Source organism: Prionailurus viverrinus, chromosome C2, assembly GCF_022837055.1.
Source record: "Prionailurus viverrinus isolate Anna chromosome C2, UM_Priviv_1.0, whole genome shotgun sequence".
Classification (NCBI taxonomy): Eukaryota; Metazoa; Chordata; class Mammalia; order Carnivora; family Felidae; genus Prionailurus; species Prionailurus viverrinus.
The window spans coordinates 74,860,119-74,877,704 of record NC_062569.1 but is presented as its reverse complement, the minus strand read 5'-3'; the positions used below and the strand labels follow the sequence as shown (position 1 = coordinate 74,877,704).

Genomic DNA, 17,586 nt, shown 5'->3' with positions numbered 1-17,586 from the left:
CCTTGAAATAAATACATACTATTACTTCTTTTTTAAAAAGTTACCATTTTTAAAGTTTCAGTGATTTAAAAAATTTTTCCCTTAGCAGGTTAAACAAAGGAAAATATCACTATAACCCAAAAACATTCTGTTCACCCAGGGCAACACTCAAACATATGCATGTACAAACCTTCAGGTTAGTTTCTCCATCCAAACTAGCAGTTGTAACGTGACAAGAACCATCAAGCCGATCTGAGGACAGAAGCACCAAATCTGCAGGGAAAATTTCATCTTTGGCTATTCGAACAATATCACCCACCTATAAGGAATTATGGGGGAAAAGTGAATATATAGATTTTAAAAGGCAAAGACTTATTTTTACTGATTTCTAAACAGATGGCCTATCAATATTTTAATACAGGAAAGCAAGCTTTTAACTAAAATATAATAGATTAGAATGTGTGATACCAATATATATAATTGATTTCTATTATTTACTAAAGGCATACCCGAATGTTTTTTGATCTAGTTTTTACAAGGCCACCACTTCGAACAACATAAACAGGAGCTCCATTTACTTCATTATCTGAGTTATGTCGTAACCAATCTTCATATCCCTATTAAATATTAAAGAACAAAAAAATACCCTTTTTAATATAATTAGAAGATACTTTTATCAAATGAGAAAACAAAACATAAAAACTTATCCAAAACATTTTATTCACCAGAATTATATTAGGCTAATCTGATGCATATACTCATAGGTATTTGACATTCATTCTTACTAGAAACATTCTTTTTCCTTGGTGTCATTACACATATTCCTGGTTTTCATAGTACCTCTCTAGTTACTCCTCAATTTCCTTACAGGAGGCTCCTTCTATGTCACCTTTATGGATCCCTTTTTCACCCTTCTCTTTCTACTACAAGATTTCTTCTATCTCTGTGTCTTCCAAAAAATCCTGAAATTTGTCTCTCTAGCCTATATCTATTTTCTGGACTCTAAACTTGAATATGTACATTCTTAGTATCTCCATTTTGGTGTCATAATAAGCATTTCGAAACTAAATTGATGATGTTATCCCCCAAATCTGTTGCATTTCCAATGTTTCCAATCTTGATAAATGGCATCACCATCTACCAAGTTGCTCTTAGAAGAAATCTGAGGAGTAATTCTTGATTCTTACCTTTTCCTAACACCTATTCAGTTTAGAGGTTCCATGGCTTCTATGTAAAAATATTTTAAAATTTATTTATTTATTTATTTGGGGAAAGAAAGTGTGGGTGTAAGTGGGGAAAGGGCAGGGAGAGAGAGCAAGAGAGAGAATCCCAGGCATGTTCTGCGATGTCAGCATGGAGCCCAACATGGGGCTCAAACCCATAAACCATGAGATAATGACCTGAGCCGAAATCAAGAGTCACTTAACTGAGCCACCCAGGCATCCCTAAAAATGATATTTTTAAATCATAAAATATAAATTCACAGAGATTATATACAACAGCAAAAAAAAAAATGAATAGATTTTGAAACTGAGGTTGAGTTCTTTCACCTTCTTAACCAACAAGCCAACAGAATTATAATATGTATTTCAAAAAAAATATGGTAGGCTAGGGGTACCTGGGTGGCTCAGTTGGTAGAGCGTCCAACTCTTGATTTTTACTCTGGTTGTGATCTCACTGTTGTGAGATTGAGCCCTGTGGGCTTTGTGCTGGGTTTGGAGCCTGATTAAGACTCTCTCTCTCTCCCTCTCTCCCCTCTCCCACAGAAACATGTGCATGCTCATGTGCTTGCTCTCTCTCAAAAAAAAATATGGTAGGCTACATGCATCATCATTAAAAAGGGACACAGACATAAGCATTTCAGAAAGAATCCTTTGATTAAATATTTAAGGAGTGGTAATTTTTTTTTTACTTTATTTTTTAAATTTATATCCAAGTTACTTAGCAAATAGTGCAACTGATTTCAGGAGTAGATTCCTTAATGCCCCTTACCCATTTAGCCCATCCCCTCTCCCACAGCCCCTCCAGGAACCCTCTGTTTGTTCTCCATATTTAAGAGTCTCTAATGTTTTGTCCCCCTCCCTGTTTTTATATTATTATTGCTTCCCTTCCGTTGGGTCATCTGATCTGTGTCTTAAAGTCCTCATATGAGTGAAGTCATATGATATTTGTCTTTCTCTAATTTCACTTAGCATAATGCCCTCTAGTTCCATCCACGTAGTTGCAAATGGCAAGATTTCACTCTTTTAGATTGCCAAGTAATACTCCATTGTGTGTGTGTGTGTATAATTCATATATACATATATGTGTATACACACACACACACACACACACACACACACACACATCTTCTTTATCTATTCATCCATCGATGGACATTTGGGCTCTCTCCATACTCTGGCTATTGTTGATAGTGCTGCTATAAACATTGGGGGTGTATGCCCCTTCAAAACAGCATACCTGTATCCCTTGGATAAATACCTAGTAGTGCAATTGCTGGGTTGTAGGGTAGTTCTAATTTTAATTTTTTAAGGAACCTCCATACTGTTTTCCAGAGTGGCTGCACCAGTTTGTATTCCCACCAGCAGTGCCAAAGATATCCTCTTTCTTCGCATCCTCACCAACATCTGTTGTTGCCTGAGTTGTTAATGTTAACCATTCTGACAGGTGTGAGGTGGTATCTCATTGTGGTTTTGATTTGTATTTCCCTGGTGACGACTGATGTGGAGCATGTTTTCATGTGTTCGTTGGCCATCTGGATGTCTTCTTTGGAGAAGTATCTATTTAGGTCTTTTGCCCATTTCTTCATTGGTTATTTGTTTTTTGGGTGTTGAGTCTGATAAGTTCTTTATAGATTTTGGATACTAACCCTTTATCTGATAGGTCATTTTGCAAATGTCTTCTCCCATTCCGTTGGTTGCCTTTTAGTTTTGCTGATTGTTTCCTTCGCTGTGCAGAAGCTTTTTATTTTGATGAGGTCCCAATAGTTCATTTTTGCTTTTGTTTCCCTTGCCTCTGGAGACATGTTGAGTAAGAAGTTGCTGCGGCCAAGATCAAAGAGGTTTTTGCCTGCTTTCTCCTCAAGGACTTTGATGGCTTCCTGTCTTACATTTAGGTCTTCTTTCCATTTTGAGTTAATTTTTGTGTATGGTAAAAGGAAGTGGTCCAGGTTCATTTTTCTGCATGTTGTTGTCCAGTTTTCCCAGCACCACTTGCTGAAGAGACTGTCTTTATTCCATTGGATATTGTTTCCTGCTTTGTTAAAAATTAGTTGGCCATACATTTGTGGGTCCATTTCTGGGTTCTCTATTCTGCTCCATTGATCTGAGTGTCCATTTTTTGTGTCAGGAGTGGTAATTTTTTTTTTTAAGTGGAAAAGACTTCTTGTGCTATTTCGGAGAAAATTTAAGAACTCAACGGTGTAGCATAAGTACAGATAATGGAATGATATCCAAGAGATAGGATTAAGTGATCAAAATAAGATATAGAATGTGTTGTGTTCTATGCTACTATTTGTTTAAAAAAAATGCATATGTGAACACTCTGCATGGATATTGGGACTAATGTACAAATACATCAAGGGAGGAAAACTAGGAATATAAGAGGCTTTTACTATATGCTATTTTGTACTGTTTCCATTTTTTAAAAATATATACACATCTATTATCTAAAAATATTATAACAGTATAAAACATAAAGCAAATATTAAAGATTGCTTTGAAGGTCTATTTTTTTTCCCAGGAAGAAACCTTTTGGATAAGCATTTTTAAGCTACTCAAATTACACTGACCCCAGTTAAGATGTGGTATGTCAATTACAGGGAAATTTAACTGAGGGTCAAAATATCTTTTCTGAAACTGTCAAAAAGCAAAATTCCTTTTACAGTCAGATGACATTAATAGCTGAGCAACAATGATAAAAACATTATCTTTTAAAACACAAGTTCACAAATTCTAATTCATCCCACATATTACAGCCAGATTGTTTCCAAAACATCATTTTAATTCACTACCTTGTTCAAAACCCCCTCAATAACTCTCAATGCTTACAGGAAAGAATCTTCCAGCCTACATTTCCAGTATTATCTTTTAATACTTTCCTCTACAGGGTCAAACATTTATTCAGACATGTCATTCCCCAAAATAGGTCTTGGCTTTTCTTCCATTTGGGCCTTTGTTTAAATTGTTTGTTTCTATTTCACCTCCTTCACCAACTGTTATTTTACTAATATTCCAAGTCTCATTTCTATTATTTATTCCACAAAACCTTCCTTGATTATCTAAATGAAGGGTTCCATCCTTTCTCTGAACACCTACTGCTCATTAGCTCTTACTAGTACCTTATTAAACTGTAATTGTTATTGTGTTTGGTCCTACCTTCCCTACTTCATAGATTTTAAGTTGATAGAGGGCAAAGACTATGACACCTACCATAGCACTATATCTTGCATTATACAACTAGAGAAAAGACTTAATATGTAAGTATGTTTGGAAGAAGTTAAAAAAACAAAGTAACAATTTAATTCATATTAAAGTGTAAATAACTGATAATAAAGCTTTTCCTATTTTGATAAAAGGACAAACGCAGACTAAAAGGGGGAGAAGTAAGGAAGGTAAGAACATAGTAACTTTCACTTTTATAATTTTTCCAAAATTTGTTCTACTAATCTATAGTGATGGATATATAAACCTGAATGATACACTCTGGTATGAGTGTGTTTCTTAAATGAACAAAACTTAGGAACAGAAAAAACTCTTGAGTTCTGAAATCGTTTCTGAAAAATGGAGAAAATCTTTACAGATCAAATTTTCTCTTTGAAAATTATGACCTTTCATATTTCCTCTTTTGCCTTAGTTGTCAAGATGTGTCAAGAACTTAACTGCAATAACCATACTCACAGGTTTGAGGTAGTCTTCCTACTTTCTATCTTTAGATTTCATGTGTTTTTAGTTAACTCATTTTTGGAAGAAGGCTGGTTGTCAATTGTTATTATTATAGTAAACTCTCTTAATTTGCAGATATAAATTCACCAGCATTCTCAACTCAGTTAGTGGTATCACATTTCAATTAAACCCAGTCTCTATTTGGTCAAATATACTGGAAAATCAGGGCAATAAGTATCACAACATTTTACACTGCTTTAAAAAATGTTCAATGGGTTGGGGGGGGGAGTCTGGATGTCTCAGTCTGTTAGGCATCTGACTCTTGATTTTGGCTCAAGAGATTGAGCCTCGTGTCAGGCTTCATGCTGTTAGCATGGAGCCTGCTTAGGATTCTCTCTCTGTCCCTCCACCAGCTTGCGTGTGTACACATGCGTGCTCTCTCTCTCTCTCTCTCTCTCAAAATAAACATTAAAAAAAATTCAATAGGTTTATTCATTCATTTATTCATGTATCAAACAAATGCTTTTTGAAGGTCTAATATGTACATGACTTTGTTCTGGTCTTTGGAAATAATCTGGTATATAAAACAAAGTCTATGCACTCACAGAACTAAACATTCAAATGAGGGCCAACAGATAAAGTAATAAATATTTATTCAACAGAACAACAGGTAGCAACAAATGATATGAAGAAAAAAAACCAGACCAGAAAATGAGAGAGTGACATGGTGGTCACGAAAAGCCTAAGATATCCAAGTGGAAATGTTGCATGAGCATTTGTATATGTGTAGCTGGACTTCAGGGAATAGTTTCAGGATACATATCAATTTGAGAACCATCAACATATAAATGGTACTATAAACCACTAGACCCAAAGAAATCACCTAAAAGGAAAATATATAGAGAAAAGATGTCCTAGGGACAAATACATGTTACTTTGATGAAATAAATGGCATCTACAAAACCAAGTAAATATGTAACTGTATGAAGTGATTTGGATGCTTAATGAGTTGCACAAATTCTAGCCTCCAATAGAACAGTGAAAGGAACTCACACTTAGTGAAAGTAGCACCATGATATTCTGATACCCTAGATATATAACCTAACTACTATAGTTTCCTCTTATCCTTCTCTGTAATAAATAATATACTACATCTCAGAATTACAGAATGTTTGTCAATTTTATTTCCATGTCAATTTGAATCTTATCCCTAAATCTTATAAAGTGGAAATTTATCATATTTACACAAGAAAATTCAATTAACTCTCTTTCAGGTAGAAGGAATCATCTATTTAACTGGGCCCCTGGCAAGATTTTTTGAGAAGTGATAGCTATACAGACATGACATTTCTATGAATTTCTTTTATTTCTTACTCAGCATGTGTATCTAGTAATAATCTTACTTTTCTATACCTACATTTTAATATCAATTCAAGATTTGGTTGAAGCTATTTCCCCTATGGTATTACTTTATATAAAAATCAACATCACCAGAGAAAGTTGTAGAAAGTAAGAAAAGACCATACAATTCTTATTCAAAATGGTAATGTCAGAAGTATGTGTTCCACTCCCTATAAATATATCCCTTTTGAATTATATTTCCTTTAAATATTGTAAAACCTACAAAGATGATCATAATAATGTACTTCATATATAAATTAGTTTGTAGATCTAAAATGCTTGTTTTTGGATGCTTCCTAGGAGTGTCAAGAGAATAACATATTTTAACTATATTCTGTGAGTCCCTAGGTACCTGAAATATAATAGAGTGACTTAACTCAGTTTAATTTTACCATATGCAGTATCAAACAAATTTGCTGATTTCTTATGGAAATTACTTTCACAACAATAAATGTTAGTGTGAAGTGTAAATATTTAGCAACTTCTAAATGACCTGGGGAGAAAACAATAGAAAGTATTTTCATACCTGCTTTATGGCGGTTACTGTTATCACAAAGAATAATGGAAGTCCACTGGTAATTGGACTGGTAGGTGTATCAATCATAAGCTAGATTTACAGCAACAAAAAGAACCGAGTATTATATTTTTATATTGTACACGTCACACTATTAACATCTAAAATCTCGTATTTATTGGGAATTCTGAGAACACTATATAAAGTGTATATGATTGTCCAGAGTAAAAAATAATCATGCATGTAGTTTAGTTCACAGTTTCACCAAGTTCATTTTGTTGGCCATTATATGAAGTGAGTAGAATATCTAAATCTATTGCATATCCACAAATATTGCTAGAGTGAACTCAGTCACTTCACCTTTTTAACACAGCGTACATAAGGTCTCCCTCCTCAGTATTTGTTAGAAGCAGACCTACAGCTGCTCAGAATCTCATTTTACATTTCTTTGCCCATCCTGGTAAATGCTGAAAAGTCTGTCAGCAATTTTAACCCTAGAATTCGGAATAATTTCATCACTTAAGAAAAGAGAATAAGGAATAGGGCTAGGAAAAGGATTTTTTTTTTTCTACAGGGATTTTGTTACATCTACAGAGCCAGAGGGGTACAGCTTAGAAAACGATGCTGTAATTATGATCTAAATCATACAACTGAGGTTTCAACAAATTGGGGAAGTAATTTTTGCAGTAATTATGTTTGGTTAGTTAAAACATGGCCCCAATGGTTTATTAATGTTCCTTTACCCTGGATAGGCCAATTAAATTTGTTTTATTCCACAGACCAGCTGAATTCCTGACCTTAGCTAGTAATTTCACAAATGCATGTGATGTGGACATGGTTAGTATAAATTTCTCACTTTTCCAAGAAAACCAAGCTGATGTTCTACTGATAAAAACTCAGAAGTTTCTTCTCTGTTCAGGAAAGAAAGCAATTTCTTTAAAATATAAGTGTTTCTTCAAGCTTTAAAGTGACTACTTAACAAGTTTTTTTTTTTCCACTGGAATTCCAGGTTCTATGAGAGTAAAGTTCAGAGTTTATACAAAAACCCAATGCCACACTGAAAGATACTGCTCGTGTATTATCAGAAGAAAATAACCCCTTTAAAAGAAAATGGCAATCACTATTTTTAAATCTTGACTTATACTCAAATTTTATAAGCTATTCTCTTGATACTTTGATATTAGAGAAAAAAAAGCACAATGTGAAAATTAAGAAACTATCAAAGAGTTTATCATGAATAGACTTAAGAAAATGGTTCCCATAATAAAAATCTATATTCATGGGGATTCTTAAAATTAGAAAAAATTTTTAAATAAAAGTAAAATTTAAATTCAAAACAAAGGAAAAGTCAAAGAAAGATTTACTTGGACAAAGATCATTCCGTAGGCAGAAATGTGACAAAAACATGTGCTATATAAGTCAAAATATTTATGTTCTGATGCAGAGCAAGTGAAATGTAAAATTGGCTTTGATTATAATTATCAGCACCATAGCACATCAGTAATGAAACAATATAAAATTAATCTTAAAATTCACAAGCTATTTTTTAGAAATATGCATGTGGTTTAAATAACTACATTCACTGATTACAATGGGGAAGCTATGCAGGAAAAAACTGATCCTATAGTCAAATGATTTAGAATGCAATATAACTTTTCCCTAAAGATAGAGGTCATTATATAAACTTAATCCATTGAGTGATAAAGCTTACCTGAACCAAAAATATAATAAGAAAATAAAAGTTTGCCACTCTTCTGAATTGTTCAAATAAATTTTTTGGAACAAAATTCCACACAGTATACTAAAAAAACAGAGAGAGAAGGATAAATTAACATTTAAAATAATATATACGATATCAATATAATAAGGAAAGCAAAATAAGATTTATGAAGTCCTTAGACAAATTTATGTAACTCTTGATGCTATAAAAACTATCTCGTTTTTAAGAGTTTCAGAACTTTTATTCTATTCTTTTTTTTCTTATACTATTTATTGGCAATTTTAGTGTAATTTAAAAAGATGAGATAAATTGGAATCTACCAATTTTGCTATTAAATTCTTGATTTTTTAGAAGTTGGAGAAGGCAAATCTAAAACAACATTTAATAATTTATTTTGGTCTTTGGTTACACAAAACTAAGTGTAAAAATAAACAAGGGCTGATAAAAATGCTGATTCCAGATACAATTTATTTTCCATTTTATTTAGCTCAGTATCAGAAGCAAAGGAAATGGTATAACTATTTTATTATTCTTTGTTAAGTACAAAATATGGAAAAATAACCAAGAATGTGAAAAAGATTAAAAAACACTTTACATAAGTGGTGGTATAACCACCAAGACAATCTCATAAAGGACACGAAAATCTGTCACAATGTCAATTTTTAAAGTAAGACTGTCACTAAATGACCTTGGACTAATCTCTCTGCACCCTACTTTGTGCCTCTATAAAATGAAGACAATAATAACCCTATTTTATAGGGTTGTTATAAGGCTTAAATAAGCTAATATATTTATGATGCACTTAGGACAGAAACTGGCTCATACTAATTGCCATGTGTCTATTATATTATTAATCAGCATATAAGCTTATAATGCTATATTATAAGGGTAATAATATGCCAAACATTATAGCACTGTTACTTCACCCTATATACTCTCTCAGTAGAATGTAAGATCCCTGAGGCTAGGGACATTGTTTTATTTACTGCTCAATCTCCAGCACTTACCACTACTACTCAGCACATAGGTGGAGATCAAAACTTTAGAAGAACAGATGAATAAATAAAGAAATACATACATACGGTAGAAATGAATTTTTTTCAGATGATTATTTGGATGTCAGGCAAATGAAGCCTTATTGGTTACTGATCCTATTCAAAATTTCTAAAGAGGCAGTTTACTTAATTTTCTCTGGTGCAATGTAAGATGGTTCTAATTTCTGAATTTTCTTACTTCAAAAATTCACTTCTTAATCAGCTGAGATCTGAAATGTCCTTCCCCACATAAACAATTAGGGTTAAGTTCCCAGGAAAGCCCACAACAGTCTCTATGACCCAAGGATATATAAATAGTACAATACCTAACAACATTTCTTTTAGGTCAAATTATAATTTCAGTTCTAATCTGATACCTGAAACACATTTTCTTGTGGTAGTGGTAGCACTAGTGGCTCCAGAATCTGGGACTGGGGACTATGTTCAGGGCTCTGGAGAGAAGAGAGGTAGATGCTTTCCAGTCACTGCTCAATGTGTATCTCTGAGATGGTAACTTTGGGCCATACCATCCTCAGGTGATCTTAACTGGAGTCCCTTAGTTACCAAATCAAATGCGTAAAACTTTTTAAGAATCAAGTTGGCAATGTCCTAACTTCACATCAATCTTTTAAAATCATAACAGAATGCACTTTTGTCTTCCAAAATCTTGAAAAGAACAATTACATAAATTGGCAATAAGGTAACTGGTTTCAGGATATTTTCTTTGGCTAGTTCAATAATACATGGAAAAACTCAGAATAAATAAACATTTCTTATGAAAACCAGCTTACAAATATTAGGAATTGTTTTTTCCAGGTTTTCTAAAATACAAAATACATTAACAGACTGAACAAGTCTATAGTCTGTGCTTATCCTATCATATGTAGAAGAGAAACTATAGGATAAATGTTAAATAATATAAAAATATTTTAAGAAAAATAATAATTATGCTTTAAAGTTATTTTATTATTATGTAAAAATGGTCAATAAAATTAAATTAGAAGTATAACTTCTTTTTTAGCTATGTATATGACTATACAACTGATCTTTTTTCTTCAAGTTCCGATATTAGTAAGAAAACCAAAACATAATTATGAAACTACATCTTTTGTAAAGTTTAAATAAGGTAGTTACTATGGTAAATTAAACAAAGACGTATCATGCACCTACAATGTATAAGACTCTTGTGCTGTAAGAGGAACAAAGAAGCTTTCATATTAGAAGAAATTCAGAATAAATATCAATAGCTATATTGAAAGGTAAAGTAAATGAAGGAATATACAAAGAATTAAAATGAAAAGCAGTCAGTGAGAGAAAAATTTAATGAGGAAGATCATATTCAACATGCGCTTTAATAGGGCAACATTCAACAGGCTGAAAATAGGGGGCAAAGAGAGGGAGACCATTTCAGGAAAAAAGGACAGCATGAACACAGGCAGAGAAGAGCAAAGTTCATCATGACTTTGTGAGACAGAAAATAATACAGTCCAGAAGAGTTTAAGGGAATAAAAAGGGAGCAGAAAGGTAGTACAAAGGGATTTTTTTAAAAGCCTTATTTATGGTCAAGAAAAAAATGGACATTGTATATAAATACCCACATTCCTGAATCTGTGGGTTCAGATTGGAAATGAATTTTCTATTTCCATAAAAACATGAAATTTATAACCTCTGCAAAAAATATAATCTATATCTAAAAAGAAGTGGTTAATCACATGAAATCACAGCAAAGGCACAGTAGTAGGGAAGTTCAACATGGGTTTATGGGATAGCAGGTAATCTGGTTTGCAAGGGATGTGAGAAATTACTAGTAGAATAAATAAGGGAATAATGAGAGAGACAGTCCTTATATGCTTTTAAAAAAGCAATGTTTATTTAAATATCTATATTTTTAAAACTATGGTCAAAAACATGAACCGTAATACTGCTGCATGTGAATACGATCATATAAAGATATTTAATCTCTCAAATTTTCCAGGACACTCAGCTTTCAATACTGGCAGAGGACTAAAGTGGTCCTGTTACTCACAGCAGATGAGATTACAAAAACTAGATTATAAAATGGATCCTGGAAAGTATCCAAAATTTAGATAGAAACTAGAAGAGAGTTTAATTTTTAAAAAGTGCAAATGAAAGGAATATGAATATGAATTGTAAACTATGGCTTCTTAACCTGGAGACACTATCCAACTCTCACAGCTATGGCAGCAAACAGTAGGGAGAAAAATTATACCCTTATCACAAAATATGACAGATTTGAATTCAGGGCTGGAAAACTAGATGGAAATTTAAGGGGAAGAAAATACTGGTAGTGAAAGAACCAGGCAAGGAAAATGACCCAAATTCAGAATGTAAACTATCCAAACCCAGGATGATAGCTAAACTCTACACCAAAAAGGAGTGAACTACTGATATATGCAACAACAAAGATCAATCTCAAGATTACTGTTACATGAAATGAAGTCAGACAGAGAAGACTCATACTACATGACTATATTTATGTGATATTCTAGAAAAGGTGAAACTATAGTTATAGAAAACAGATCAGTGGTTGCTAGTGCTAGAGATGAGGAGGAGGGGGACTGGCTGCTAACTTTTTACTTCTGGATATACTCTTTATCTTGGTTGTGGTGGTCCCATGATGCTATACATTTGTCAAAACTCATCAAATTGCACACTTAAAATTGGTGAAATTTTACTATATATAAATTATACACAAAGGTAAAAAAAAACTTAAAATTTTCAAGGACTTTTATTTCTTGCATGATTTACTAAGAACTGTGTCATTAATCTAAAGCTCTTCTATTACCCTAGATTCTAACATTTTCCCTTCCTGCCCCCTGCTTTAGAACCACTGTCCAAAATGACAGATCTCACTAATGGGTATGTTGCATCTGTAAATAATGTGAAGGATGAGAAAAGGGGCAGAACAAAGAAACCACTGACCTAAGACAATACTCTTGGGAAAGAGGAGATCAGGATGACAGAGATACAATTAGTTACTCTGGAAGGCAGAGAAGGAGCAGTACAAAGACGCTTCTTAAAGTGGTCTATCAAACAATAGCAATGATCTAAGGAAAACTTTACTCTTAGTCTGATTCACATCCTAACTGCACTTTCCAATAGGTAACCAGTAGCTGCATATGGCTCCTGACACTTAATCAAAAATAAATTAAGATTTAATTAAAAATTATGTTTTTCAGTGGCATTAGCCATATTATAAGGCCTAACTAGCCCTAAACAGCTACTGGTTATCATAGTAGTACAGAAAACGTTTCCTTCATCATGAGAAAAGTTTACTGGGACAGCATTAACCTGTAATCTTCAGTTTCAAAATAAACAAAGACATCTTAAAAATGTTATAGAAAAAAATGAAACAAGGAAGAATACGTGAGTGAAGCAGTACCTTGGTACTATATATGTAAATTTCTTGTTTACAGAAGAGTGATAAAATTAGAGGAAGTCAGGCTTTAAAGTCACACAGAACTGAGTTCAAACTCCAATCTTGTCATTTAGTGTGCAACCCTGGGTAAATTATTTCCCAACACTTTAATTAAAGACACAAATATAAAATGAGTATAACACTTTGTAAAAGCGATCTCAGAGTTGCTGTATGAATTAAATGATATGAGATGTACCTAACATAGTACCTGGCACACCATATAAATATTTAGTTCCTCAGTTTAATTGCAACTAGGGATAATTTTTGGCATGTTAGTTACCTGGTATTAGCAAACTGGCAACTCCTTTCATTTTGCAGTTCACAATTTTGGGTAAGATATATTTACCAAACACCATTTCCTTGAATTTTTAAGGATATAAATGTATACTGGAATAAATAAATTACTTTTCAAAACAAAATGGAACATATCTATAGTTTTAATAAGTGTTAATCCTTACCTTAGATGAAATGATCCGGTTATCTATAAATTTCAGAGGTGTGTAAAGGCCATTCTGAGGAAACCTGTTGGCTATGTAAATAGTTCTTGTGTCACTTTGATGTGGTGGGTCAAAACCCTAAGACCAAGCAAAAGAAAAATAATGACTAAGAAGGTTAGTTGTTATGATTCTTTATTGCTGGTTTTATTTAACTGACCAGACTGCACATATTATTACTGGCCTTGAACTGCATATAGGCTCAATCTAATTACTAGCAGAGTTAAGGCATATATATTTTTCTTTCCCAGGTAAACTAACATATTATCTTCAAATAAACACTTAGGTAATACCTCTGGTAATGAAAAATAATCCATACTGTTAGAAATGCTACTGTAAGGGGGGAAAATCATGTAGAAGATCTACAGAAGCATTTGAGGACAGTATTTCTTTCCTTCCCTTTCATTCCTAGGGGTTCCTTGCCTTTCTCTTAAGATGGATTCCTACTCAGTGATGTGGAAATTCTGTGTACCTATAGCCTAATCAGCACCTACTACATCTGATGACAGAGGTTTATATTTTACTTCTTCCACACCCAGATCAACTTGGTTTCAAAGAACTCTGATCTCACGAGACTCACAATGCACTGGGTAGGGTCCTGCCCAGATTCACTCCACATAATCATCTCTTTGTGGTAGTCATATTATCAATTGAATCCCTGAAATGTGGAGATGTAATTCTGGCCTCAAATTTAGGAAACCATTTCTCAAGGTACATTTATCAATGATCTCCAATGTAAAAGTTTTCACTGGGACAAGAATGCTGATACTTTATTCCCACAGTATTTTACTATTTTCCTAGGTGGCAAGTGAGTCTTCAATACTCTTTTGGCAGATCTTGGTGATCCTATGACAGGATGAAAGCAACCAACAAAAGCAAGACCTTTGTTTGTGGCTTTACTATTGCTACTAAGTTATGAAAAAGTTAACTAAAGCTGGTATTTGTAATTACAATGATCTACTTGTAGTCATTAAGGACTCTAATTTAGTAATCTACTAAGTAAGTAATGTGGCTGCCATTTGATGCTTGGCATCCTTGTAAAATTTCCATTAAGTACATACATACACAGATAGTGGAAATTCCCACATTACCTAGAGATATATTTTGTTTAGCACATCAGAATATTAAAGTGCTATGTATAGATTTCAACTGCTGTCATTCTTGGTTTAAAAATTTTTATTCTGTGATCTTAGAAACAGCTACTACAAGACTGTGAAAATTAAATGCATTTGTATGCTCCGTAAAAAAACCATGAAGTTTCATTTTATTTGCTTATGCTATTTATAGTGATGACCACATTTTGTGGATGTGAATGTGCCATTATGTGTCTGATTTCAAAATCAGTTTCTTCAAGGATAAAATATGGCATGCATATTTATCTTCTTCCTAAATTTTCCTTTAAACATTTCACAATTTTTCCCTATAATAACTTATGGAGGGGGGTAAAGGCAGGCCTCATAATCAGAGTTGGAACTTACTGCTCTATCTAGAATACTGCAATCACCTTAAAGATATGTGCTATTTATTCATTCAACAAATATGTATTGAGGTTAAGTACTATGCTAACCCATGTAGGATTATGTGATTTGTTAATTACTCAAGCAAATCATAATATGCCCTAACTCAACAAATAAATGAATAAAGAGTTTGCATGCTACTGCTATAGTCCATGCCTGTATTTCTCAAAGGGGGTTCACAGGAAGTTTGCCAATAAAGTTCATAAAGTTATATAAGAGGGACACACTGGTAACTGAAACATTAGACTACATGAAGCATATTTATTCCACATCCACTTTGAAACCATGTAAAAATAACAGTAAATTACATACCATGTATGTAAGCTTCTGGAATAAATTAAAGAAAAAAGAAAGTACATTTGTGGGTCTGAAAGAATATATAAATCTTTAGGAAGATGTCAAGACAATTGAGACTAAGAACCACTGATACAGAATTTTATTTTTTACTAAATTCCACCAAGACTGGAATTTATTACTAAGTACATCTAAAGTTAAGAAACAAAGTGCAAAACAAAGACTCCCCTACAATATGTATGTTATTTATATATGTTACTATTGCAACATCTCATTCATGACTTCCCAGGATGCAAACATCCTTCTCCATTCATCTCTACTGACTGTACCAGTAATCACATACTAAAGTTTGAAACTCCTTAGATTCCTACAATTATTTCAAGGGGATATATTGAAATGTTCCAAAAATAAAACCAATTTTAAACTGAATTTTAAGTGCAAAATCAGTATATTCCAAAATATAGTAATTTAACATTAGATAATTCCAAAAGGAGATTGAGGAGTTTTTCCTTAATTCCCAAAGATGCTACAAAATCCACCTACGTATTTTGAGTTTTTTTCAGTTGTAATTAATTCACATGATCTCATTCAATCATTTTATAATCAATGGCATGTATATATGTGTGGATGTTATTTTTTCCACAAAAACAGTTAAATTTTATATTTGTGACTGCAGTATAAGTACACCTAGCTGTCCCTTATCGAAATCAAACCTCTAACTTCAGTTCATTAGCATCGCCTTCTCTGCAACAAATTAAGCCAGCCACAACTAAATAAAAGAATAACACTGTCCAAAAATAAAGAAAGTGACTTAGGGCAGGATCCATAAATGGACTTCAGGTCTGTGAATCTCTGAAACTGTATGCAGATTCACTTAACATGGGCATTTTTCCAATGAGAGTGAGCATAGGTTTCATCGGTTTCTCATGATGTAAAGAAGCTTAAAACCACTTATTTAAAGTCTTGCTTTTGTAATCAGTTCTCCATCTCAACATTGCAGATTTTAAAAACAACACAAGAGAATCTTTGTGTTTCAATAACACCTCTACTCTTTAACAGGAGCCAAAACAAACATGTGACCAAAATTAAGTGTATAACTATACTGTTAGTGTGAAGTTCAAGTACAGTTTCACACTTTTCTAGCGAGCATTAATAGCAACTCATGGCACTAAGAAAGAAATAGAGTCTGAACTTCCTAATCACTTGGTCAAGGCTACATGCCAAGGTTGGCACACATCACATTTTCTGCTGTCATCTCAAACTACCCATTCACACCTTCAACCCCTTGATGCTAGCCTGCTCCTTTTTCCTCTGATTCACCTTGCCCTAGGGAAAGGAATTTAGATAGATTAATACTATTCTAGCCACCCTAATTTTATTTTAATTCCTGCTAAAAAGTAGGATACAAGCTTTGGAAACACACAACTGTAAATAATTTAAAAATAAAAAACTCTCATATTCTATAAAAGTATGAAATTCAAAACCTCTTTTCAGTCTGGATTTGTGAGCATACGTTAAATTCATAGGTAAAAAAGAAAAAGCAGGTAAGGTAGAAAAAATCTCATGACGGCATCTTGGGAACAAACTGACAACACATAGGAATGGTTTTAAAAGAGATTCCTTTTGTAACCAAAAACTGATGAGATCTAGGGAAACCAAACCACTAAATAGCTTTATAATTTTTAGAAGTTGGTCTCTGGCACACAGCAGTACTTGGAAATGAATCACTACGTTTTACATTTTCATACCAAATATACCAGCCTCTCCGTAATCTTAAAATCCCAAAGATTTTAGGAAAATTACAAATATTACAAATAAAACGCTAACAATGGCTAAAACTGTAGTCCTATAATTAAAACTGTTACACTTCTTTACAATAACTAAGAAAATATCATCTTTAGAGTTCACAGTGATCAAAGTAAATCTGTGCTTCTTATTCTTATATGTGATCTATTCCCTCTAAAATATAAAGAAAAAGCTTCAAGACAAACCATACACCAAAAAACCCATCCAAACTCAAAAAAACCCAAAAAGCTGCAGAGTCAACACTGCAATACCACTGCTATTAAAATAAATGAACAAAAGCTTTAATCACATGCTTTATATGACAGAAAGTAATTTTTGTTGGCTGTATGCTCCAATGTACACAGGCACATGAAAATGGCCTAGTAAAAATATGATGATTCTGGGGAAGAATGATTTAGTGTATTTTACCAAATCTATAAACTTAATTGTGAATTATTATTTCCTGGACATAGACTTTAAATAAAATATACCTATATGAAGGTACTGTAAGGGCAAGATAATTTTA

At 33.0% G+C, this 17,586-nt stretch overlaps 1 protein-coding gene across 5 annotated transcripts in view; it reads right to left on the bottom strand.

Moving 5' to 3' along the window:
* ATP11B (ATPase phospholipid transporting 11B (putative)) overlaps nt 1-17,586 on the bottom strand; it is a 130,650-nt gene that overhangs the window by 87,509 nt on the left and 25,555 nt on the right. For all 5 annotated transcript variants that reach the window (XM_047874416.1, XM_047874417.1, XM_047874418.1 and 2 more), the window contains exons 2-6: nt 13,429-13,545; nt 8,489-8,578; nt 6,790-6,870; nt 489-596; nt 170-298 (exon numbers count right to left, since the gene is read on the bottom strand). In XM_047874416.1, the coding sequence (XP_047730372.1) occupies nt 170-298; nt 489-596; nt 6,790-6,870; nt 8,489-8,578; nt 13,429-13,545 (525 nt within the window). The remainder of the gene's footprint in view (nt 1-169; nt 299-488; nt 597-6,789; nt 6,871-8,488; nt 8,579-13,428; nt 13,546-17,586) is intronic.